Raw genomic sequence first — 23,977 nt, forward strand, 5'->3', positions numbered from 1 at the left:
ACAGCCTGGAAGCACAATGTCACGTGTCTTTATGTTCCTACTGGGGAACAGGGGCTTGGGTGGATCCAGCCGACAGGAGGCTGAGAGAAGAGGTGTGGAGGGAGCGTACCCAGGACCCGCGGACCACGGCCACCTCTGGGCAACTGCGGTTAGGTTGCGTGTGCACGCACGCGTGTGTGCTTTCATCCCCGCCAGGCATATTCCCACCAGCTATTCCTGCCCTCCATTCTCCCCACCTGCATTGCCCTGAGGACCTACCTACCGTGTGCTCATCGCTGCGGACTGGGTCACGAGAGCCTGTATTGAGGGCTTCCCTTAGGGAACTTAGGTGGGGAAGGGTGGTCAGGTGAAGGCCAGGCTCAAAGGGAGGCCTGTCCCCCAGGGCTCTCCTAGGTGAGAGCTGGGAACCCAGAGAGGATTCCTGGAGGGGGCAGCAGGCCCGGCGTGTGGTTGACACCGCATGAGGGAAGGTGGCCGGCACCAGCAGGAAGTGAAGCGTGTGCTGGGGGCCCCTGGCGCCACTTTCCCATTGGGTGGGGGGATACCTGGTTAGAGGTGCTCAGGTACGTGGGGAGAGGGGGAGGTGAGGAGAGGTGGCAGTTCTGGGAAGAGGGCAGATGTTGGCAGAGTGGGATGACTGTGTGTGCTCAGGCTCCCGGTGGGCACCCAGCAAAGCACCTGGAAAAACAGGATGCCATGGGGTGGCTGTCTCACCAGCACCCTGGATCCCCTAAGCTTTAATGGGTGATGGTGTGGCTCTTGGGGGCCCTGCTTTACAGGTTCAGTGAGCTGCTGTGGTGTGTGTGTGTGTGCGAGCAGGGAGTGGGGAGGCTTGGGGCCTCCTGCCTCCTATCGGGACAGACCCCCGTTCTGGACCAGCCACTCCCATAATGCAGCGGGACTCAGGCCAGAGGCCATAAGGACCCTTCCCAGAGTGGGTGGGAGTCCTCAGACCAGGGCATGTGGCTGAGGTGGGATTGGCCCCTGGGGGCACCTGCTGGGTGTCTGCTGGCCTCAGCGAGCAGTGTCCGTGGCTGCAAGAAAGGCTCCTTAACTTAGCATCATAGGCAGAGGATAATTAAAATATAATTAAAAGCATGCATTCTTCTAATTATTGGCTTTGTATAATGTGTGTTTAAAAACAAGACATCTGTTATGGCTTCCTCTTGAATATATCCAGAAACCAAGAGAAGGTGGCATTTTAATTAAAAATGGATTATTTCAAAAACAGTTTAATCATCCTGTCATCAGAGTATTCTGTCCCTATTAATTGGCCTTTGTCAAGTAAGTTACTCAATGTGGAAGTGGATGGGGCTTGTTTCTGGATCGCCTTAGGTGAGGTACGAAGAGGGGTACTTTGTGGAGCCCCCACCCCGTTTTCTCCCACTCACATCTTCGCAGTGTTGGCAGGAGAAGGGTTCAGGGCAGGTGGGTACTGGGTTAATCCCCTTCCCTGGCCTCTGAGTCGGGAACAGATGGGGCGGGCATGTGTCTTCTCCCTGCCCCCTCTCCCTCCTGGGCTCCTCCTCTAGGGCACACAGATGCAGAACACTCTGGAAGTGTCCCCCAGCAGCCATGCTAGGCCCTGGCCCCCCCCCCCCGTGGCTCTCTGCTCGGGGCACCCCCCACCCTTCAACAGCACCTCCTTTTCTTAGAGCAGTCTCTTTGTAGGGGTAGCCCCAGTGCAACCCCATTTATTATTTGCAGTGGATAAAGACTCTGTGTGATGAATGGCACTACTGGGGCTCCTACAAGAAGGGGTTCTGGGCTGCTCCCACTTTGCACCCTACCTGCAGCAGGTGGGAAAGGGCTGGGTGCACTCAGCACCCTCCCGGGCCAGGCCCAGCCCTGTGGTGTCTCGGCCTCTTACGTGTGCCTTTGGCTTGGTGTTGGACGTGGTGGTGCCTACATGCAGGAAAAACCTTTGGGAATAGGACACATCTTACCCTCGTCATCTGGAATCCCACCTTCTGGCTGGGCATCCAGGTTCTTGCTGCGTGCAGGTGGCCAAGGGTCCTTTCAGCCTCCTGCTGTGTATTGACCATATCCCTGAGCTGCCGCTCCCAGGCACGGCACCTGCTGCTTCTCCCACTGCCCGCCCCCTGCCAACACACACACACACACACACGCACACACACACTTCAGTGGGGTCAGCTTGTTGCAGTAGTGGGGGAGCTGGTGGAGTGTTGGCTCTGGAGCTCAAAGAGATCAGAGTGCCCCAGGGCCCAGCGGCAGGGGCTGCCGGGGCTGCTCAGAGCCAGGGCTTGGGCACTGACGCCCAGACAGCACCTCCCACTGCTGCTGGGAGAGAAACAGCGCTTTCCAAAGAAAGTTCTATCTGAAGTAGCATGTTTGCGAAATAACTTAGAACTGTAACCCTGAGAAAGAAATTTGACGTGTAGGGCCCGGGGACGTGGCCTAGCAGCTACAGTCCTTGCCTTGAACCCACTGGGATCCCATATGGGCGCCAGTTCTAATCCCGGCAGCTCCACTTCCCATCCAGCTCCCTGCTTGTGGCCTGGGAAAGCAGTCGAGGACAGCCCAGAGCCAAGAAATTTGACATATAGAGATAAATAAAGTAGGTCTGGGTGCTTCTGAAGTCCATCCATGTGCCTTCTAGAAGGAGGACCATGTCTGGGTGGGGGAGTGTGGCTCCTCTCCCCCGGAGTTGTTCCTGGAATGCAGAGGAGTCAAGGCCGGGGACACCATCAGGTGGAGAAGGAATGCTGGGCAGGAGTCGGGGCAATACCCTGAGGAGGCCTCAGCCCGTGACCAGACCCTGCAGTAGTGCTGACGTGGCCAACTGGGGGCCTGGGCCTTGCTTGCAGGTGGAGTGGGGCGTCTCCCGAGAGCTGGACACTGCTTGTTCAGAGCCCTCAGTGGCACACTTCCTGGAGATGGTTGCATCCCCCGAGACCTCTGGGTACCCCATATGGTTGTCAGGGAACATCATTAGCTTGGTGTGCCCAGAAAAATGCCAAGTATATGCCATCAGTGTGTCCAGTAAACGCCTTGTTCTGTCATTGCGGGGACTGTCACTGTTCCTGCCCCGAGCCCCTCCTCTGGGAATCTCCCTGTGTGATGCAGACTCTCTTCCTGGGGAGGGTGGTGACTGGGGGGGGGCAGCACGTGTCCCTGGGAGAAAAGATAGCCTCTGGGCTGTGTCGTGCAAGATGGATCAGCCCCTTTAGGCCTGGGGCTGTGGCTTGTTGGTCCCTGGCTGGCTCCCACATTGCCTGGCCCAAGTTGAGAGAGGAGAGTTTCTTTTCTGGACAGAGAATGGTGTTGCGGTGGAAGTCATGGCAGTCGGTGGGAGGAGTGAGTTGGGGTCAGATGTGCACAGACCGGCATCTCGGGGCAGGGCAGAGGGCAGGCCTGAGGGATCCATAAGGAAGAGTGGACCATTCGTTTCTTTACAGAAGGAACAAGCCACCCAAAAAGGAAGAGATAAGAGAATAGACACGGGAACCTGCACACACCTGTCCCTCATCAAGGAGGGAAACACACTGTGTGGTCCCGCCCCCAGATTCCCAGTCCTGCAGGCATGTGGGCCACAGGGTGCACTGCATGGGACCCTTGAAGACCTCTGCAAGCCTTGTGGGGTTCAGTCGGCGGAATGTGCTTGAGACTCAGTGCTCAATGTTGAGGTGGCTGGCATCCCATGGAGAGGCGGGGCAACATCTACACTCGGCCGTGCCAGCTTGGCCAGCCATAGGCTGCAGTCTCCCTGCACAGCTGTTTACCCATTCCACTCTGACACCAGGAACGGACTAGCGGGTGCTGCTGCATCCAGTAGAGCCCCGCCAGCCCAGCCAGGCGCTAGTGTGCCTGCATCCTGTGCAAGAGAACGTGGGGTGCGGCTCTGGCTGCTGACTGCAGCCTCTTGCCAAGGCGCACCCTGGTCTGCAGCAGGGATGGCTCAAGGGACTGGTCCCCGCTGTGTTCCTAGCCCCCGGTTTCAGTCTGGCCTCGTCCCAGCCACTGTGGGCATTTGGGGAGTGAACCAGCAGAGTTCTCTCTGTACACCTGCTTCTTGGACCTTGTCCATATCTACATTTATGAATATAAACACACATGGACAGCCTGATGGGAGGCAAGAGTTGGCATGGCTCAAGAGAAGAGCAGCAGGACCCGGCGTGATAGCGCAGTGGTTAAAGTCCTCGCCTTTCACATGCCGGAATCCCATATGGACGCCAGTTCTAATCCCAGCAGCTCCACTTCCCATCCAGCTCCCTGCCTGTGGCCTGGGAAAGCAGTCGAGGACAGCCCAAAGCCTTGGGACCCTGCACCTGTGTGGGAGACCTGGAAGAGCTCCTGGCTCCTGGCTTCAGATTGACTCGGCCCCAGCTCCAGCTGAGTGAATCCAAATCATCGGATGGAAGATCTTCCTCTCTGTCTCTCCTCCTCTCTGTATATCTGCCTTTCCAATAAAAATAAATAAATAGATCTTTAAAAAGAGAGAGAGAAGAGCAGCAGATGAGGTGGTGAGGGTTGGAGCAGGCGGGGTAGGGGGGCAGCCCACAGCAGGGACTCGGGTCGCTCTCTGAGTGGGAGACTTTTGGGAGAGAGACCTGGCTGTGAGATGAGAGGGTGAGAGGAGGTGAGGTGCGGACACAGGGGTGGGTTTCAGCAGTGTCTCTCTGGGTATACTCTGCTGGGGCCAGAGCAGGCAGGACCCTAGATCGCCTTGGCCATCAGGCTAGCGGGAGAAGTGGGCAGCAGAGAGGGAGCTGTGGCAGGGCCGAGCAGCCATAGTGACAGCTCCTGGAAACCAAGCGAGTGTGGACCTATAGATCGGGACCATGTCCTCGCTGCAGACACCGAGGGCCCCTCTCTCTGGGCCTGGGTGGGACTGCTATTCTTCTGAGCCCCATCTGGGTGGAGTGGGGGCGGGGGGTATGTCCTGGGGAGTCGGTGAGGGAGTTACCACGCAGTGAGAGCATGGATCTGTCTCCTGGGGAAAACTCCTGGCTCCTGGACTCTGGCTGCTAAAGCCGAAGCCGTACACAATCCCATGCCATGGTATTTCTGCTCCCGGCTGTTTGCTCAGTGAAGACGTGGGCGCCACACAGCAGCGCCACGTGCTATTCGCAGTAACTATGCCCTGGGATCGAGGTGCTCCCCAGCAGGAGGCAGAGGGGATGAAGGAGGCTGGTGTGTGTGTGTGTGTGTGTGTGTGTGTGTGTGTGTGTGTGTGTGTGTGTGTGTGTGTGTGTGTGTGTGTGTTTTTTTCCTGGGGCCTTTCTTGCCTGGGCAGCAGATTGCAACAGAAACGTGGCTCTGTAAGAAAAATGGACAGCAAATTGTTGTGTAAAGAAAAAGAAACACCTACATTTGCACAGTAAAACAAGCCCTGAAGACTGGCCAGCACCTCCTAGGGGGAGACTTTCCCTGGGCAGCAAGTTAAGGGCTTTTTATTTTTGTCCTCTGGGTCACTTCTAAGGACTTGCCAGGGTGGCGGAGTTCTCTGCACACGTGTGGCGGCCAGCACTGCGGGGCGTCAGTGGCTAGGGCGGAGGTCCATTTGTTCCGGTCCCCAGAACCCAGGAGCTCAGAAATTCAACTTAATCAGGCATGGCAAGAATAAAGGGGGAGATTTGTTAATTGAATGTCATGTTATGTCCTCAGTTATGCTTAATACAAGATAGGCAATTTAGAATTCCCAATTATCCAATTAAAATGCTAATTATCTCATACCTTGATAAGGGCGCTCTTAGGGGGAGAGAGAGGGTGAGCCACTTCCCTCCGGCTCCCTGCCTCCCCACCTCCCCGCCATGCACGCAGCAGTCTTTGCTGCTGCCCTTGTCCACAGTGGCTAGGGCCTCCGCTTCTGGGGTCTCCAGGTCCAGACCCCCTGTTCCTGCTTTCCACCAGCCGGCCACCTTCTCCTGGCCTGGGTGGAATTGTTAATTTTTTGCTGGCTTCTCTCAGCTCAGCTGGGCCTCCTGGGTTGGGGAGGGTTTAACCTTGGCCTTGTTCGTCCCCAGTATTGATGTAGCTCGCAGCCTCTCCCTGCCTGGGCCTCCTTGGTTCCCACAGCGACCCCTAAGCAGCTCAGCCTTCGCCTACATGAGCCTCCTTGGTTCCCGCAGCAACTCCCAAGCAGGTATACTTCCAGCCTCCTGGGACTCTCAGAGCTAAGGCTCAGGTGGTGTCCAATTCCAGATCCTAAGCTGGCAATCAAGAACCCCTCATGGACCCCCCCACCATGCCCCCACCATCGCCACAGGTCTCCCCGCTTCCCCGAATATCACACTTCTGCTCTGAGCTGCCATTCACTTGCTTGCCTCTGAAGCAGGACAGAAAGCTGCTGGTCTCTTGCAGCACTGTTATGTACAGGTGGCAGGCCAGGGGCCTCAGGAGGGGCTGGCCACATAAAGGCAGTGGGCTGCAGTGGCCTGGCCTGGCCTTCGGGAGGGGCTGCTGAGAAGTCTCACTGCCCCTGTTGAAGCAGTCTTGGGGTGAGGGTCAGGAACAAGGATGAGAATGGTGGAAGGAGGGAGGGAGGAAGCCATGAACGCTGCAGGCCGGGATGCCTCCCCTGCGGCTGCGGCCAAGCGCCTGTGTCCTCGGGGCTGCTGCACCTGGCAGGCTGTGCCATGCCGCTGAGCAGCCTGCCCCCTCACACCAGTCCTACCCAGCACATGTCTCTTTAGTTCGAGCCATTCAGTGTAGGTGACCACTGTGGGACTGCTCCTGCCCCATTGTCCTCGGTGGTGGTTTGGCCAGCTTTGTCTGGGGCTGTCTTCACCCTGATCTCTGGAGGCAGGGGGCACCCAGGGCACAGGTGAGCACCACAGCATGGGCCAGTAGGAGTTGGCTCCCTCTGGGAGTTGGCCAGACCCCTACACAGTTTGCTGGATTCACCTGGGCAGCTACTACAAGAGTGGATGGAAGGCCCAGTGCGATGGCCTAGCGACTAATGTCCTAGAGTTGAACCCACCGGGATCCCATATGGGCGCTGGTTTTAATCCCATCCGCTTCCCATCCAGTTCCCTGCTTGTGGCTTGGGAAAGCAGTTGAGGATGGCCCAAGGCTTTGGGACCCTGCACCCACATGGGAGACCTGGAAGAGGCTTCTGGCTTCAGATTGGCTCAGCTCCAGCCGTTGGGGCCGCTTGGGGAGTGAATCATCAGATGGAAGATCTTCCTCTTTGTCTCTCCTCCTCCTCTCTGTATATCTGACTTTCCAATGAGATTTATTTATTTAAAAGTCAGAGTTCACATACAGAAAGAGGGATATACATATATATATATATAGAGAGAGAGAGATCTTCCATCTGTTGGTTCACTCCCCAAATGGCCAAAGCTGCTGGAGCTAGGTGGGTATGAAGCCTGGAGCCAGAAGCTTCTTCCAGGCCTCCATGGGGGCACAAGGGCCCAAGCACCTGAGCCAGCCTCTACTGCTTTTCCAAGGACATCAGCAAGGATCTGGATGGAAAGTGGAGCAGCCAAGACCCAAATCTGCACCTATACTGGCACCACAGGTAGCGGCTTTACCCGCTATGCCATGGTGCCATCACCCCTGTCCCTTCTTCTGTTTCTACCCCCAGTACACCCCTGAGCAGGTGAGACCCCAGGACTGGCTTCTAAGAGGGCAGAGCAGCCACATGGAGGGATGGTGGGGGATGTACAAACAGGAAGTATGTGTGTCCCGGGAGCTGGAGTGGGGGCCCTGCGTGTGCACCCTCCCCACAAACCACCTGGAAATGCTGCTTGCACGCCAGCCTGTGTGGGTAAGGGAGGGTGTGGACTCCCACGGGGCACCCTGGCTGCTGGAATGGGCCCGGGAGCTCTGTGTCCTCTTTGGTTTTAAAGGAGTAGCCCAAAGCCCTCGACTTCCTGCCCTGCCTGAGGTCCCCATCCTGTGGTTCCCTACGGGACCTCTAATGATGACGTCTGTGGCAAGTACCCACTGACCACGGTGTCCCTGGGTGCCAGGCACTGCTGTGTGAGCTGCACACATTTCACTGGCACAGCAGTCCCAGGGCAGAGAAACCCTTAAAATCCCCACTTGACAGGTAGGGCAGACAAGGCCCAGGGAGGCTAGGGAACTGGTCAGCGAGCAGAGATTTGGCTTTAGAGTCTGTATCAAGTGGAGTCCCACAAGGCTAGACAGGTGGGGTCAGAGAGAACTACAGGACAGGGAGTGTACACGTACACACACACGCGCGCGCGCGTGCCACATGTCCCCCTACCCCAGCCCTCCAAGATGAGCTCACAGCCCAAAATGACAAGACCTAAGCCAGTGGTCCACGGGAGCTGGCAGACAATGCCAGCAGGGCCTGCCCTAGCTAAGGGTGTGGCTGCCCAGCTTGGCTTTTTGTTGGCTCCTGCCGAGAGCTGCAGGCATCGTCACATCTATGGACAAATGTTTTGTTCTCTTCCTGGCCTGAGGGTTGCCGTTCACACAGGTCGTGCGCATTTGAACCCGAGATGTGATGGACAGACCTGTGTGCTATGGACGCCAAGGGACTATACTTGGCCTTCACCTGGAGCCTGTGTATGCTTCCCTCCTGCCTGCCTGCTCTGTTACCCGCCACCCAAGTCCACCCTCTCACTGCAGGTGCCTTGCCTCCCGGGTTCCTGGTTTACGTGGGGATGGGATCTCACTTCCAGGTCCCTAAGACCACGTGGCCCCTTGTCCTTTCTGACCCCTTACTCCCCATCTGTGTTCAGCTCTGCTTCCCATGTGCTGTGCACGCCCCGTGAGTGTCAGAGGCGAGATGGCTTCCGGCTGACCGCTCAGCCTTATGGCTCACAAGGTGCTGACTGTTGGCCTGCAGCCACAATTGGCTGGATACTTGGCTCGCCCCTCAGTTGCTGTGTCTTCCATACAGAGGCATCTGTGTGCATTGTCCTGCCATGATCATGTGGTGTTTGAACCATCAGTGGAAAGGCCAGCTGGGCCTACCCTGTCTCCGCTCTCCCTAGCCGCACCTGCTAAGCTCAGAGCCAACTGTGCGTGGCCTGCAGCTCAGACATGTGGCCCCAGGTGGGGACACCCACAGCTGAATCCTCTAACCCTTCAGGATCAGACACATGTCAGACTCCCAGAATCACCACCTCGCCCCCATAACGTACACATTTTTTGTGCAGTCACAGACCAGGCACGAAGTCTACAGAAAAGTGAGGGCCTGTTGTGTCCAGGTGCTGTTGCCACCATGTCCCCAGGGACCAGCCACAGACAGGCGCTGACATTCAGGGCAAGGACCGTTGGAGATTGTGTTTCTGCTTCTGGCGTTTCTCCTCCTCTTTCCAGTTCCTGTCTTGCATGCCCACGACTGTCCAGGGTGGGAGCCAAAGCAGCCAGCGTGGGCTGGGTGAAAACTGGGGCCACCTTCCCTTCCTGAGCGTCTCCCCTAAGCTGTGCCTTTTGCTTAAAAGGATTGCTTTCTCTACCTCTTGGGACTGATGCAGAAACTGACTCCAGCTCCTGGATGCTGAGCTTGGGAATAGCTGAGGAGGGGCCTGTCCCATCCTCTCTCCTTGGTGAGGTTCCCAAAGCCCTCGCCCCTTCTCCCCCAGAGATCTGCAGAGCCACCCATGCATCACAGTCACTTAATGCCCCAGTTGGGACAATCCTGTGGCATTTGTGTTTAAGCTCCTTTATGCTGCATTCTCTGCCAAAAGGCCTATACCCCGGCTGCACCTGTGCCAGGTGGGCAGGGTGGGGGCCTCCTCAGCCTGCCTCTCACCATTTCTCCACGCCCAAAGGTCAGGCAGCTACAGCTCAGACTTTGCAAAGGAAGTGGGGCCAGCTCCCCACAGTGCCCCTTCTACTGCTGGTTTCTGCTGATGCCAGGTGCTTGCTATGCCTGAAAGACCAGGTGGTACTGGGGCAGCCCAGAGGCTCAAGGCAGATGGGAGGAAGAGGACTCTGAAGTCCTGGGGCATATGGAAGGGGAGCAGGGTGAAGACAAGATCCGACTCAATGCAGTGTCCACACGTCCATCTCCAGGATCTGCTCCAGGTTGACCTATTGCTGCCCCTGGGAACAGCCAGGGCACCTGTTCCCACTGCCAGTCCTTGCAGTGGCTGAGTCAAGGGCAGGGCTGGCAGGCTTCTGCAGAAGTCTGCTCTCCTGGAGGCCTCTCTGGCCTCAGTCCATGAGCTCCGCCTCTGTCCTTCCCCTCCAGGCAGGGCTGCTAGTCACACTGCTCAGGGTGGGAGTGTGTCAGAGGACCTACACAGTTTGCTGCTTGTCCCAGTGGAGACTATCCCGCTCTGCCAAGGGACCCTGCATCTGTAGTGGCCCACCCCTTGCCCCTGTACACCCAGCATTCTCACTGTCCCTTCCCTGGGGCCCTCACAGGACAGTGCTGGGGCCAGAGAGACCCTGTGGCTGTGCGGCCAGCCCCTCCTGGAAGGGTGGACAATACCCCTGGACACAGAGTCATGGAGAGACTCCCAGGCTGGGGCTCCTGCAGGCATCATGCGAAGTAGGGGGCCTCCTCCCCTCCTGCCTCCATCAGCAGGTGCTCTGCAGTCCTGTGGCCGGCCTGGACTCCAGGGCAGCTTGGGCCTTAGACTGAGAGTTTGCACAGAGTGGTCAGGGCTAGGTGGGTGGGCCTCCGCTCCCTGCAGTGACTCTGTCCCCTGACCAATACTTTCTCTGCAGCCTCTTCGAGCACTACTGCTATTCCCGAGGTGGCATGCGTCACAGCTCCTACACCTGCATCTGTGGCAGGTAAGTGCATCCTGGCCGTCCTCAGGCCGGTACAGGAGGCTCCACCTTCCTCCCCAGCCAGGACATGTCCACAATGGTGCCCAGCAGCCCAAGCTCCCATGTCACGCTGCCCCCCTATCACCAGCACCACCAAGGCTCTGGCTCCAGGCCTGTCTCGCCCTCTACAAAGACACACACACAGTGCATGAGGCCTAAGCTGTGTCTTCAGGGAAGGACATGGAGAGGGCTGTGTGGGTGCTGGGGATGGGGCCAGTGGTCCGTGGGTCTGTGTGGGTGGGCATGTGTGTGCATGAGTGCGTGTGGAGCTGGGCTGTGCAGGAGATCTGCAGATGACCCACTGTGGCTGGGGAGGGGGCTGCTGCAGGTGAGCTGAGTGTGGCTAGGAATTCTCGGAGGACACACATGGCAGAAGCTTCCACACTGATGTGGGCTGTGGGGTGCACCCAGCCACAGGGCCATGTGTGTCACTGCCGGTGTCCATGGCAGGGCACTTCCTGCTGCAGGCGGACCCCTTCATCTCTGGGCTCCCCCCATGTACTGCCTGGGCCCTAGGCCGGCCAGGACAGAGCTAGACGGCTCTGCTAGCGCACGCTGCCTCCACATGAATAATACATGTGAGCATCGCGGTCCTTGGAAATGTTCTTCTCTGGTGGGTAGAGAGAAAAATCATTATTTCTACTTTTATGATTCCTGAGACTCCCGAACATGGCCATAAATATTACACCCAGGTGGGATTTTTTTTTTCCCTTTTCTGCGGACAGACTTAAAAGTTTGGTTGGGTTTTTTTTTTCCCCCTCTTAAAGGCATCACTCATACACAGAGTTCATTCACTCTCTCTCTCTCTCAGCGCTGCCTTCCTGGCCCTCCAGCGGTGGCCTGGACCCCCTGGGAGGCCCTTCCCATTGAGCAGCTCCCTTGGGTCCCTTCTTCTGGCCCACAGCTGCTCCCTGCTGCACTTCTGGTCCTTTCTGGGCCCTGCCCACAGCCTGAGCCCACGTGGCAGGTGCCCAGGTGGCACGCACAACTGGGAAGATCATAGGCAGTGCCACTCTCACCAGTGCCAGCCATGTGGCCCTAGCGGAGGGGGCAGGTGACCCTGTTCCCACCCCCACTGCAGGCCTCTGCCAGGAGATGGCCCTGCTTCCAGGCGGGGGACATGGTGCCAGCCCCATGCCTGCCAGGCAAGGCTGGCTGCCCGACTCCCCTTCTTGCTCTTTGCAGCGGGGAGAACTCTGCCGTGCTGCACTATGGACACGCTGGAGCCCCCAATGACCGCACAATCCAGGATGGAGACATGTGGTGAGTAAGGCCGGCCTGGAGCCCTGCTACCTGCCCTTATGCGGGAGCTGCTGGGCCAAGGTCGGACTCGGTGTCAAGATCAACCAGGAGCCTCCTGGTCCTAGGAGGGCCAGCCACAGCAAGATCCCCAGACCTGCGCTTAGCTCAGACCCTCTGCTGGGGTGCCATCCTGCACAGTGTCCTCTGAAAGACGAGAGCTGGCAACCTTCCCGGAGGCACTAAGGGAAGGGGCCCCTGTAGCTCCCTGAGGGTGCTGGCATGGGCTCCAAAGAGGGCCTGAGGCACACCACCCACACCTGCCGTCCAGCCCATCCGGCCTCCTCCGCCCTCAGAGCTTGGGGCCTGGATGGCCCTTGGGATGGTGGGGCCCTCCATTTGCGGTAGCAAAGCCCAGGACAGGACCAGGGGCAAAGCTGCCTCAGCTCCACCCCCAGGGACAGGGGTGAGGCCACCATAGGTGTTCCCACATCCTCTACCCTTCTGGGAGCAGTTGTGGTCCTGTTCCTGGACCCCTGCCACATGGGAAGCCAGTGCGATCTGGGAGGGGACGGCACTGGCCGCTTCAGACTGGACTCAGCTGCCGATGGCCAAAAGCGGGTATGAGCTCCACCGCTGCAACTGCGAGTGAGCTGTGCAGCTGGTATCTGCAGGGACCCCCTGGAGTCTTTCCTGATGCCCTTTGACCCTGGAGCCCAGCCCAGTTTGGTCGGGGTGGGGTGGGGCAGATTCTGGGATCCCAGTCCCAGGCAGAAAGCAGAAAGCTCCAGCAACACCAGCAGTTCCCAGGGTCCTGGGGCAGCTCTGGCCTGGGGGAGGGTCCCAAACCCAAGCCTGTATGCCCATGAGTCTGCTGGGAACGGAGCAGCTGTGGCTGCTTCTCCCAGGGCCCAGCTGGAGATCCGTGCACTGTGCCCAGGCCCCCAGCCTTACTGGGCTGCAAGTGGCACCTGTGTCCTCCGTCGCAGCTGCAGAGATGGGAAGCTCCAAGGAAGCCCACGGACAGGAATGCCAAGTGCAGATGGGTGATGTTGTTCTCCTAGTGCCAACTTTGAAACGTAGCCAGTAGAATAATTATGAGTTTATTACAGTCAATTTATTATGCGGCATTTAGAACAACATGTTTTGTTGATTACTGCTACTGCCAGATTGCCGGCGGCATTTATAATCCATTGTTTTATTGAAATTGATCTGCCGCGCACCCACTGCGTTCGGTAAATAATAAATCACTCTGTTATCCTCCACATAAAAGCCACGCCACTCCACCAGAAGGTGTGAAGCCAAAACAGGGGCAAACAACAGGGCTCCCCCGAAGCTGAGGGCCTCCCCAAGTAGCTGACGCACTGGGAGCACTGGACAAGACTCCCCAGAGCTATTCCATGTGGGGCCAGAAGGGGATGCCTGTTGCACCCATCTCTTCTCACTCCTCAGGACGGATGTCCCCAACTCCAGGCCACGCACCCTCAGGGAGCTCAGCGGGTCCCCAGATCAAGCCCTGGCCTCTCTTGTCCTGGTTGAGCTGGACAGCCCTGGGGAGAGGTGGGGTCAGAAGCGCGGAGCGTGGAGCACGGAGTGAGAGCACGCAGGCTGCAGGGGGCATCGACACACATCCTTTCTGTTCTCTGTGTGCAGCCCCGCCGTCATCCCACGGGGCACAGGTGCCACGAAGGACTTGCCCTTGACCGGGGCCTGGGAGGGTTGCTGCTCCAGGACAGGGTCAAGAGTCAAGACTCAACATCAGGCACCCGTGTCTCTAGCTCCACCCTGCCCTGCCAGCCCTGTAGGGGTCCTGCGCTTAGGGATTCTGGAGTGAGGGGGACCAGGCTGTGATGTAGTGGGACTCCCTGAGACTTGATGTTGGTTGCCAAGAGGCTTCCTGTAGCTACCTGAACCCTTTGCCACTGGCCTTGGGGTGCCCTGTGAATCCTACCCTTGGCAGCTTGCTGTTCTGGGAGCAGCCAGTAGCTACCTTCGTTTTTCTTTCTAAAACCAACAAGCTCACCTCTAAAATAAATTTTTATAAGATTTATTTATTTGAAAGTCAGATAAAGAAAACAAGGTGAAGGCAGAAAGAGAGAAACTGCATCATTGGTTCACTCCCCCAAATGGCCACAACAGCTGAGGGTGGGCCAGCTGAAGTCACGAGCCTGAGCCAGGTCTCCTGCCAGGGTGCCAGGGGTCCAAGCACTTGGGCCATCTTCTGCTGCTTTCCAAAGCACAGGGAGCTGCATCAGAACTGGAAAAGCCTGGACTTGAACTGGTACTCATATGGAATGTCCAAGATGGTGGTGGTGACTTAACCCGCTGTGCCACTCCACTGGTCCCCAAGGCACGCCCCCTGAAACAGGGCTGCAGAAGTGGGCACAGTTGGCCAACCCTTATCCAGGTCACTGGGTACCCTTTCTAATTGGGCAGCCCAAAAGGACCCTCACTGATTCTAGCCCCAGTTGTGGGCACAGCTGTGGATGGGACTTGCCACTCTTCCCTGGTCGAACTCTGCCCCACCTGAGCTCTGTATGGAGTTACCAGAACCCATTGAAGGCAAGAACATGGCTGGGGCCCTGAGTGGGGCACCGGGTTGGGGAGGAGCCCAGCATATGCCCACTGTGGGCTCTGATTTGGAAAGCAGCCGAGATATCCTTCCTCTCCTGACAAATTAGCTAACAAGAGGGTCACACACTGGCCCCTTTGAGTACCTTCTGGGGCAAAATCCAAAGATGCTGCACTGGTGTGTTAACACAGCTCTGTGGAAAGCATGATTGGCGCGCCTTCCAGCACTTGCCAGAAGAGGGCAGTGTTGTCTCAGGACGTGTGGGCCCAGCCTCACCCCTGCTGGGTGGTGGTCTTGCACTAAGACTCCTGTGCATGGGAGCCTAGGGCTGGCTCAGCTAAGGAGGAGGGAGGCCTGTCCCAGTGCCAACTCAGCAGCTTGCCCCTGTCTGTCTTCCCTGTCCCAGTCTGACTAGCCCCCCACCCTGGCTACCAGTTCCACCCAAAGAGGGGCTTAGAGATGCCCTGGACTATGGCTGCCACGTGTCCTTGCTCCCACTGCCTGAGCCACAGCCCCGACCTATGGGCCTCCCCTTGCCACAGGTGTTTCTACTGCAGTCCCTCACCCTATAGGCTAGGGTGCCCACCACCCAGGGTTTCAGGGCCCCCTTGGCATCACTGGCCCCTCAAGCAGGGATGGGATGATTCAGGTCACAGATTGTCTTGAGTCTGCACAGTGGGCCCCATTAGGGTGTGGCTCTGGGCCCCAAGTCCCTTCCCCAGCTGCAAGGAGTGCAAGAACCTCCCAGCCCCACTTCCCCACTGTAGCCCGATGCCTGGGGATGCGGTGGAGCACATATGTTCCCCCAGGGCCCGCACCCCGCCCAGAACCTCCTGACCTTGACCTTGCAGCCTCTCTAAACCCTCCTGATGGCCCCCAGGCAGCTCCCTTCTGAGAACATGCCCAGTTCTTGCAGCCCATCCCCACCAGCTGGGCATGGCCTTCAGCTGGTCCTTAAACGTGTGGACACACCGTTACTCTGGCCAGACACCCTTGCCATGTGCTTCTGTGTGTCTGTGGAGGCCTGCAGTTGCACCCACTCAGCTGACGTCACAGCCCAGGCAGCCGAATGCACAGGCCTCATGAGACCCCGGTGGCCAGAGTGGCAGAACGAGGCATGTGCTGTGTGCATGACTCTGCTCTCTCCCCTCCCCTGCCCACTTCCCAGGGAGCTGCCCTTCACCTTGGCCTTGGCCATCATTGCTATACATGCAGCAGGTCCCACTACCAACCCAAGGCAAGGGGCCTTGTGACTTCTGGGGGTCTTGGCCCCCCTGTCGGTTCCCCATCCCCTGTGAAGTGTCAGCAGGTGAGTGGGAGGGCTCCAGCCCCACATGGCTGCCTAGTCATCATGTGCAGCAAGGATGGCTGGCTACTGTGGTGCCTGGAGACCCAATACTGTTGCCAGTGTGGACCATTCACTTGGGCAACCCCTGGCTGCCAGGCCCCCAGAAGCCACTGTCTTTTGGCAGGGTCAAGGTGGGCAGAAGTGCCCAAGAACATGTTGGGAGAGGGCCCCACGAGTCATGGCTTTTGCCCCCTGCCCACCACACCTGCAGACTGGTACTTCAGGAAGACCCGGCCAGGAGCTGGGCCTGGCAGTGTGCAGGGGCTGCCCGCTGCAGCCACTGAGAGGAAAAGCGAGCCGGGGCGCCTTCCTCTGTAACTCATGCTGAGGTCTGGAGGGAAGCGAGAGTTCCCACTGCTCAGAAATCCCCTGGCGTGGCCTGGTTGGCTTGGCCTGGGACACAGACTGGGGCAGTCGCACGTTGGGGTCTGCAGAGTCCCAACCACGGGTGTTGGGAGAAACAAGGGGCCATGCCACCACCCAGACACAGGTCACAATCAGAGGACAGAGTGGCCCCCTGGTAGACACTGCAGCATGTGCCCTGGAGCATGCCCCACAGGGAGCCTGTGTAAGGGGGGGTCCCATGGTGGCAGGTAGCCCAGGCCTTGGAGCCGCCCAGGAAGCAGGCAGCAGGAGGCCTCCCCCCTCTACCACGGCAACGCCAGCGTATTGCTTGGAGATGTGTCCTGTGTCCCCAGATGTCTTTGATTATCACACAGAGCCACTGGGCCAAAGATGGTAGTGTCCCCGGTGGGTGTCCCCAGGCAGCCAGGAGTCGGGGAGCCAAGTATGAGCAAATTGTCCACCGTGAGCCTGCACGGAGCGGCGGCAAGGAGGGGCCACGGTTGATTTATACGAGCCATGGCTCCGCTCCCTGGATTCCGGAGTGGCTTCAATCTGCAGCACTTGGGCATGTAGAAGCTCGAGGGAGGGGGAGGAGGAAAAAAAAAGACAGAAAAAGATAGGGAACTGAGAACACGAAAATACACGAAAATAGACCTCAGCCCCGTGCCTGGGCCTGGCTGGGCAGCGTGGAGCTGGCCGGCTGGGTGTACACTTCCTTCCCCGCAAAGCGGCTGATCATAAGACATGAAGAAATACAGTTGAAGGCTTCTCGAATTGGGAAGATAAGGCCAGGCTCGCTGCAGAAATGCAGGCAGCTGCTGCCCTACCCTGTTGTAGGTGATCCTGCTGTTTGCTGTGTCTGAGAGTTTCCTAGTTTTTTCATGCAGTTTAGTTTCTTTTTCTTTTAGATCAGTATCATGCATAGCAGCTTTCTGCCAGGGCTGGGGGGACAGAGGGCGGGGGCTCCCCAGGAATCTGTGTCTCTCTCCGCTCTCCCGTCCACTATGCCACTCCTGGCCCTGTCCCATCTGCCCGAGCCATTCTTGGATGTCTTCAACCAGCAAACCACAAATCATTTTCCTGCATCAGCTCTAGGGAGCCCAAAAGAATATGCTTTCCCAGGGTAGATCTGGGGTCCCTACCCCCCCACCCTGGCTCCACTCGGGTCGGCCCCATGGGGACCTGGTGCGTTAAGGCCCCCGCTGTGTTTGTCATGCTCTGTTTTTCTCACCACGTCTGAGAGATGGAGTACCCATCCTTTTGGCCTGCGGCAGCCAAGGCTGAGCAGAGAGAAGCCAGAGGCAGGAGCCCGGAACCCCAGCTGGGTCTCCCGTGGGGGAGGGGGACACAAGGCCAGCCCATTACTTTTTGAACCGTCACTGCTGCCTCACAGGGCCTACATTTGGGGGAGGCTGGAGCCCAGTGGCCAAGAACTGGAGTCAGGTCCTCCGAGAGCTACAGCCACTGAAGCTGACTGCATTGCCCATCCCCATTTTAGAGATGAGGAATACTGAGACCCTGAAGGCAGAGTCAGAGCAGGGGAGCTGCAGGGCTCTGAGGGAGTTACTGCTCCCCAGACTCTGGGCTTTGCTGCTCGCAGCACTCAGCGCCCCCATTTCCCTGTGGGTGTCAAGCTCAGAGCTGCCCCACCCTCCTGGCCAACCACAGCAGCTGCTGGCCTCAACACCCAGCCCTGCAGTCAGGGCCTCCCGGGGAGCTGACGCCGGGTGGGGCCGTGCGCAGGACCGCCCTGTGTCATTGTCTGCACACAGTGGGGCTGGGCTGCACCACCCCTTCCCTGCCCCACCCCAGCCTCCGACTGGCTGCCTGGCTGATGGGCACTCCTCCCCCTGCTGGGGGGGGGGGAGTCACTTGAGGTGTCATCAGGTGCACTGTTGACATTGTTTATGGTGTCTGGCTGGCAGAAGTACGCAGCCAGGGACTTAGGATTCCTAACGAAGCATCAGGTACCCTGCATCTGCCAGTGCTGCCCGGCAGACCACGTGGCTGGACTGCTAGTCCCAACACATGGCCAGGGTCCCACGCCCTGCTCTGTCCTTTGGATTAGGTCTCCTTCCCCCTGCCAACCACCCCCCCACACACACACACACCCCAGCCAGCACACAAACAGCTTCTGGAATGTTCAGCGGCTGCGGTTAGCGCGCAAGTTGGATTGGGGTGAGAGGCCCTTGTAAAGGGAGCCGCGGCTGTGCCCCTGGGCCCAGCTTTGGCAGGACCCATGCAACTGCACATGCCCCTTCCCCCGCCACCCCCTGCCCAGGAAGCCCAGCACGGAGCCAGACCCTTAGCAAAGCTGGGCTCATAGCCAGGCCCAGAGGAGGAGGGCAGCCCTGTTACCTAAGGCCCTGCTGGCTCTGCCGTTACCTGGTCCTGGGGATCTCAGACCTGGGGCTAGTAGGGCTTGGTCCCCCAGGCTCACTGCCACACCCCTGGTCTGTTATCACAACCACATGGGAGACCCTTTCACATAAGGGCTGCCTCCTCCATGCAGTCCTGGGAGTGAGCAGGGCAGACTCTTATGTGCCCTGGAACAGACAGGTAGGTGCCCATCACCAGAAGTCCAGGAGGCGGACCCAGTCACTGTCCTGACTCAGCACGCCTGGCCCGCTGTCCCCCCAGTGCCCCGCCTGCACTGGCTCACTGTTCCTGGAACCCTGGCCTTTCCTGCCCTCCCCTTCATGCTACACCCTGTGTATGTCACCCAAGGATACAGGATGGCAGCTCCAGCAGACAAGGCCCCAGGAAAGCCCTGGTGGCCCCGGGGCTGTCCTCAGGCACTCCCTCCTGCTCCTTGCCTGCCTCAGGCCCAGCCAGGACAAGCCCATCCTACCCCCGTGCAGAGGAGGATGGTGTCAGACAAGCTTTTATGGCCAAAGGACCCCAGAGCAGAGAAGGAGGTGGCAGCTGCTGGCTGGTTCCCACGCCGACACCACCGGGGCCAGGTGCCCTTCCGGATCCATCCAGCACGTCTATCCGCAGGCCCCTGCCGCCTCTCCTTCGCATGCGCCTCAGCCTGTGCGGGATGCAGGGCACACCTGGGATAGATGTTAGGATGCTTATGTGGTAGCCATGGCCCTGGGACGTGTCTGTCTCCCCCTTTGCCAATCACTCCAGAACAGGGCTGGTGGGTAGCCCCATCCCTCTCTGGCTGAGCTCCGTGTCCCAGGCTTGTTTGGGGGACTGAGGTCCTCAGGCCCTTAAGGTGGAGTGGCCCCCCAGCAGTCACTCCAAGAGACGGGGTGCTGACTTGAGCCCCCTGATCCACCCAGGGCTGAGGAAGAGAGTGGTGTCCCCCACATGGCTGCAGCCTCACACTGGCCTCTCTCTGCAGCCTGTTTGACATGGGTGGTGAATATTACTGCTTTGCTTCCGACATCACCTGCTCCTTTCCTGCCAACGGCAAGTTCACCACAGACCAGAGGGCCATCTATGAGGCTGTACTGCGCAGCTGCCGCGCCGTCATGAACGCCATGAAGCCAGGTAAGCTGGGGGCTGGTGGGGGGACACAGCGGGGAGCAGGTACCTGCAGGTGTACTCTGTGACTTGAACCTGCCGCCCCAGCCCACCCCAGCTGTCAGTTCCCCAAGGTTGCTCCCAGGAAGGGGACTGACCACCATGTGGGGGCAGCCACGAGTTGGGGGGCACAAGACTGCAGGTCAGGCTGACCTCTGCCCACGCCAGCTGCTGCATCATCAACTTGAGCCCTGCCCCAAAGCAGAAGCCACTCCCTGCAGCCAGTCTTGGTTCATATATCTTGCTGCTGCCCCCACTCCTGTGGCCCATGCAGGCCCTGCCAGTCTAACCCTCAGCATCCTATACACAGTGGTCTTTTTTTGTTGTTGTTGTTAAAGATTTATTTTTATTATTTTCTTATTGGAAAGACGGATATACAGAGAGGAGAGACAGAGAGGAAGATCCTCTGTCCAATGATTCACTCCCCAAGTGAGCGCAACGGCCGATACTATGCCGATCCGAAGCCAGGAGCCTCTTCCGGGTCTCCCACGCGGGTGCAGGGTCCCAAGGCTCTGGGCCGTCCTCGACTGCTTTCCCAGGCCACAGGCAGGGAACTGGAAGGGAAGCGGGGCTGCCGGGATTAGAACCGGCGCCCATATGGGATCCCGGGAATGCAAGGCGAGGACCTTTAACCACTTGCGCCACCACACCAGGCCCACACAGTGGTCTTGAGCTGTGGAAGTCTTATGAACCCCTGGCCAGGCCAGCTAGCATTAGGACACTTTCTATCCACTGCCCCATTGCCAAGCTCCCTACCCTCCCCCAGTCCCATGCTGGCCCAACACAATGAGTCTGGTAAACAAATACAAGCCCAGGCAGAGGCCAGGCAGGTCCCAGTCCCAAGAGGAAGAGGGGTGATGGAGCCCTATTTGCAGCTGTGGAGGAAAAGCATGTCATGGACTGATGTGTCTGTTACACGGCGGCACAGCTGGGTGGGGTTCGTGGGTCCACAGAGGAGGTATAGGAGGATGACGGGGTGGGGGAGAGCGCCGAGTCCCTTCTGGCCTGCAAATCCTGCGCTGCCTCGCTGTTAGCTGCTGCATGTCTACCTTCCCTTCTTCACACCAGGGAGGAAAAGTGTGGCTTCAGTTTGCAATCCTGCCAATCACTTAAACGATTGCAGATCATTTCAACGTAGCTTGAGCTGGGGTGGCCCCTGCAGCCTCTGCAGTGGCCCGTGGTTTCCATGCCAACCCAGTGTGTACAAAGCTGTCCTCGTTATGCTCCCAGCTATTGGCCACTCCGCAGCTCTGCCCTGGTGGGCCGTGTCACTGTGACACCTATGTTGACCATGAGTGAGGCCTGCAAGCATCCCCCAGCAACTCCTACCCACCCAGGCAGAGCTCTGCTGCCCCCCAGGGCCTGGGGACCCTCACGCACCTGTGCGCCGTACCCAGGGCCACATCCAGGGGTCCGGACAGGAGCAATGGAAGAGAGCTGCGCTGCAGCAGACTGCACATTAGGCAGGGAGAGAAACTAAGAAAGAAAGCTTCAGCCATCAGCACCTTCCCCAAAGCCAGAGCCAGAACTCAGTCTTGGTTTCTCACGTTTCCAGCAGACACAAGTGCTGGATCCGGGAATCAAACCCCAGGTCATCCGATGTGAGGACATGGACATCAGTAACCATGAGGTTCCATGCCCACCCAAGGGCTGGGGATCATCTGAAGAAGGGACAGCAAGGCTGTACCTCTCAGGGGGACCACTGGCAGGATGGGCAGGAGGTTGGGGGAGGTGTGAAAAAATGTCATCACCCCCGGAGCTCCAGGCCACCTGCACGGTGTGGCTGAGCCCTGGCTGCAGGAACTCCTGCTGGTGGCACCTCCAGTTGATGTTCTGGCCACTTAGGGCCAGGCAGGTGTCCCTCTCATTCTGTCTAGAGAGTGACAAGGTCCACAGGCTGCAGAAGACCTCTGGCTTGCCCGGGGATGACTAGAGCCACTAGGCCAAGCTCAGCTGACCTGCAGACCCTAAGGGAGGGCCTCACTCAGGCCCACACACTTGCCTTCTGCTGGAGATGAGGGAACCCATGCAAGGGTCTGGAGGACCCTTTTGAGGAGGAGGTGAAGCCAAGTCCTGGCAGTACTGCCCACCCCACCCCACTAAGTTGGACTCTATCTGGGTCATGCTCAGTCTGGGAGAGGGGCAGGAGGCCATGCCCACAGAGGTGCTCTGCTGATTAGGGTGGAAGGCGGGTCACCTCCCCCACAGCACCACAGAGGCCACGGCCAGGCCAGCCCCCCTGGGATGCATCCCAGAGGAGGAAAGCCCCTGGTTTGTGGATCCAGCTCCTGTGCCAAGACAAATACCCCAGTGAGACTGCTGGGCTGCTTCCTGAAACCTTCCAGGGAAGAGTCAATAAAGACAAGCAGGAAATCCCACAACGATGCCCAGAGGAGAGGCAGAAATTAATGATCAGAACACAGGACGGCTCCCGGCTGATGCCGCCCCAGAGAATTGAAGAACGCTGGCCTGGCACCTCATCCCGGGGCCCAAGGAGCTGTTTCCTCTGCCGCTCAGAGGCTGCAAGGCAAGGAGGGTAGCAGTGGGGGCGCAGCAGGCCCACTGAAATCCAGGTTCGCTGTGGCCTCCTGTTACTGGGAGCCAGGTGTCTGAGCTGGCCACCGGCACAAGTTCTTTCGGTCTCACCCACTCACTGCCAGGCCTTGCTTCCTGTAAATACCCAGCGCCCCACCTCCCAGCACCCCAGGCCTCTGTGCCCATGAGAGCCTCATTGCTGCCCATGCCACATGAGTGACATTCCTGTGCATGGCTCCTGTAGCTGTCTGCACTGTACCTGACTCCTGGCTCTGGGTCCTGGCCACTTTTGAGGGGCAGGGAGGACTACCCAGGGGAATCCAGAGGAGTGGGTCCCAGTGTGCCCTCAGCATGAGCAAGGAGGAGCACCTAGCTGTGGGTTGTACACATGTGTGAGTGCAAGTGGACGCCCACAGATGTGCCCTGAGGGCCCTGGGCCAGCGCTGCCACCCTCCCAGATGGACAGTGCCGGAGTAGCTGGACTCCCCCCTTCAGGGCCTTCTCTTTAAAGATGGCACAGACAGTGCTACAGGGAGCACATGGCATTCCAGCCCTGAACCCTCTCTGCATCAGGGGCTGGGACAAACAGGCTCCGTTTGCATCCCCACAGCTGGCTGGGGGCTGGTTGGCAGGTTCCGCCCACCACCACCTTTGTGTGCTCCCCAGGCGCCCTGCTGCACTGTGGACTTCCAATGGGAACAGGAAAATGCACTCCATCTGCATCTGGGCACCTCGGGCATGGTGCAGAGCCAGTGGACCTCTAAGGTCCCGGAGTTGGATGGGGTCCTCTTCCCACAGCTTCTGCCAGGCAATTATTGGCCACCCCCAGGGCCTGCCCTGGGACCCCAGCCCTGAGCCCTATCTCCTGTACCCCCTCAGAGTGTGGCTCACCCAGCCCATATCACACCCCCTCCATGCTCCCCCACCTATGGGTCACTGCAGATGAAGAGGACTGCACATGGGGGGCCCTCTGCGGCCCTCCCAGCTTGGCTCAGCCCTGGGATCACCCTGGGCTGGGAGGCTGAGCTGCAGACCCAGCAGGAGAAGGTGCTGACGATCCCCCAGAGCTGCCCTGTACTCATCCTGGGGCATTGTGTCCCTGAACTGAGGGTCTCCTGAGGTAGGACAGACAGACAGACCCAGAGGCTCCACTGGGCACCCTGGGAGGGGGCAGGGCACCCCTGGATCCTGGGCCCTCATGATGTGCCATGCCCAGAACAGGTCTCGGGGTCTTAGGGTCCCAGGGCCATCACCAGATCCCAGCTGTCCTCATGTGCCTTGCTAGTGTAGAAGACCTCTGGCTGCATCAGAGAAGGCTTTCTGGAAGAAAAGCCCCAATCAGAGGCCCACAGGAGGAAATGGGGCCTGAGGGGCAGTCCCATCTAAGGGACCATGTGGGCAGAGCACACAGAGTGCCCGCTCTCAGGCCCACTGGTCTGGGTCTAGCTGCCCCGGTCAGCAGTGGCTGAGGGACATGGGTCGGGTGGCTGGGGTGTCCAGATAGGGTGTGGGTGACAGCAGATGAAGGGGATAGTGAGGCCCGGGCAGAAATGAGGGGCCAGGTTAGAGAAACCCTTCAGGTAGCCAGAACAAGCTGTCATGCTCTGTGACATCCCTGGTACAAGCGGGCTTGGGGCCAGGGGCTCCGGTGTAGGAGCCCTTGGGAGGCTGGCCTTGCC

At 58.8% G+C, this 23,977-nt stretch overlaps 1 protein-coding gene across 3 annotated transcripts in view; it reads left to right on the forward strand.

Annotated features, from left to right (window-relative positions):
- PEPD (peptidase D) overlaps positions 1–23,977 on the forward strand; it is a 101,406-nt gene that overhangs the window by 71,461 nt on the left and 5,968 nt on the right. For all 3 annotated transcript variants that reach the window (XM_040976478.1, XM_040976479.1, XM_040976482.1), the window contains 3 exons: positions 10,621–10,689; positions 11,911–11,988; positions 19,582–19,730. In XM_040976478.1, coding sequence (XP_040832412.1) covers positions 10,621–10,689; positions 11,911–11,988; positions 19,582–19,730 — 296 coding nt within the window. The remainder of the gene's footprint in view (positions 1–10,620; positions 10,690–11,910; positions 11,989–19,581; positions 19,731–23,977) is intronic.

This window comes from Ochotona curzoniae, unplaced genomic scaffold, assembly GCF_017591425.1.
Source record: "Ochotona curzoniae isolate NIBS_2020 unplaced genomic scaffold, NIBS_Ocur_1.0 contig_2699, whole genome shotgun sequence".
In the NCBI taxonomy this organism is placed as follows: domain Eukaryota; kingdom Metazoa; phylum Chordata; class Mammalia; order Lagomorpha; family Ochotonidae; genus Ochotona; species Ochotona curzoniae.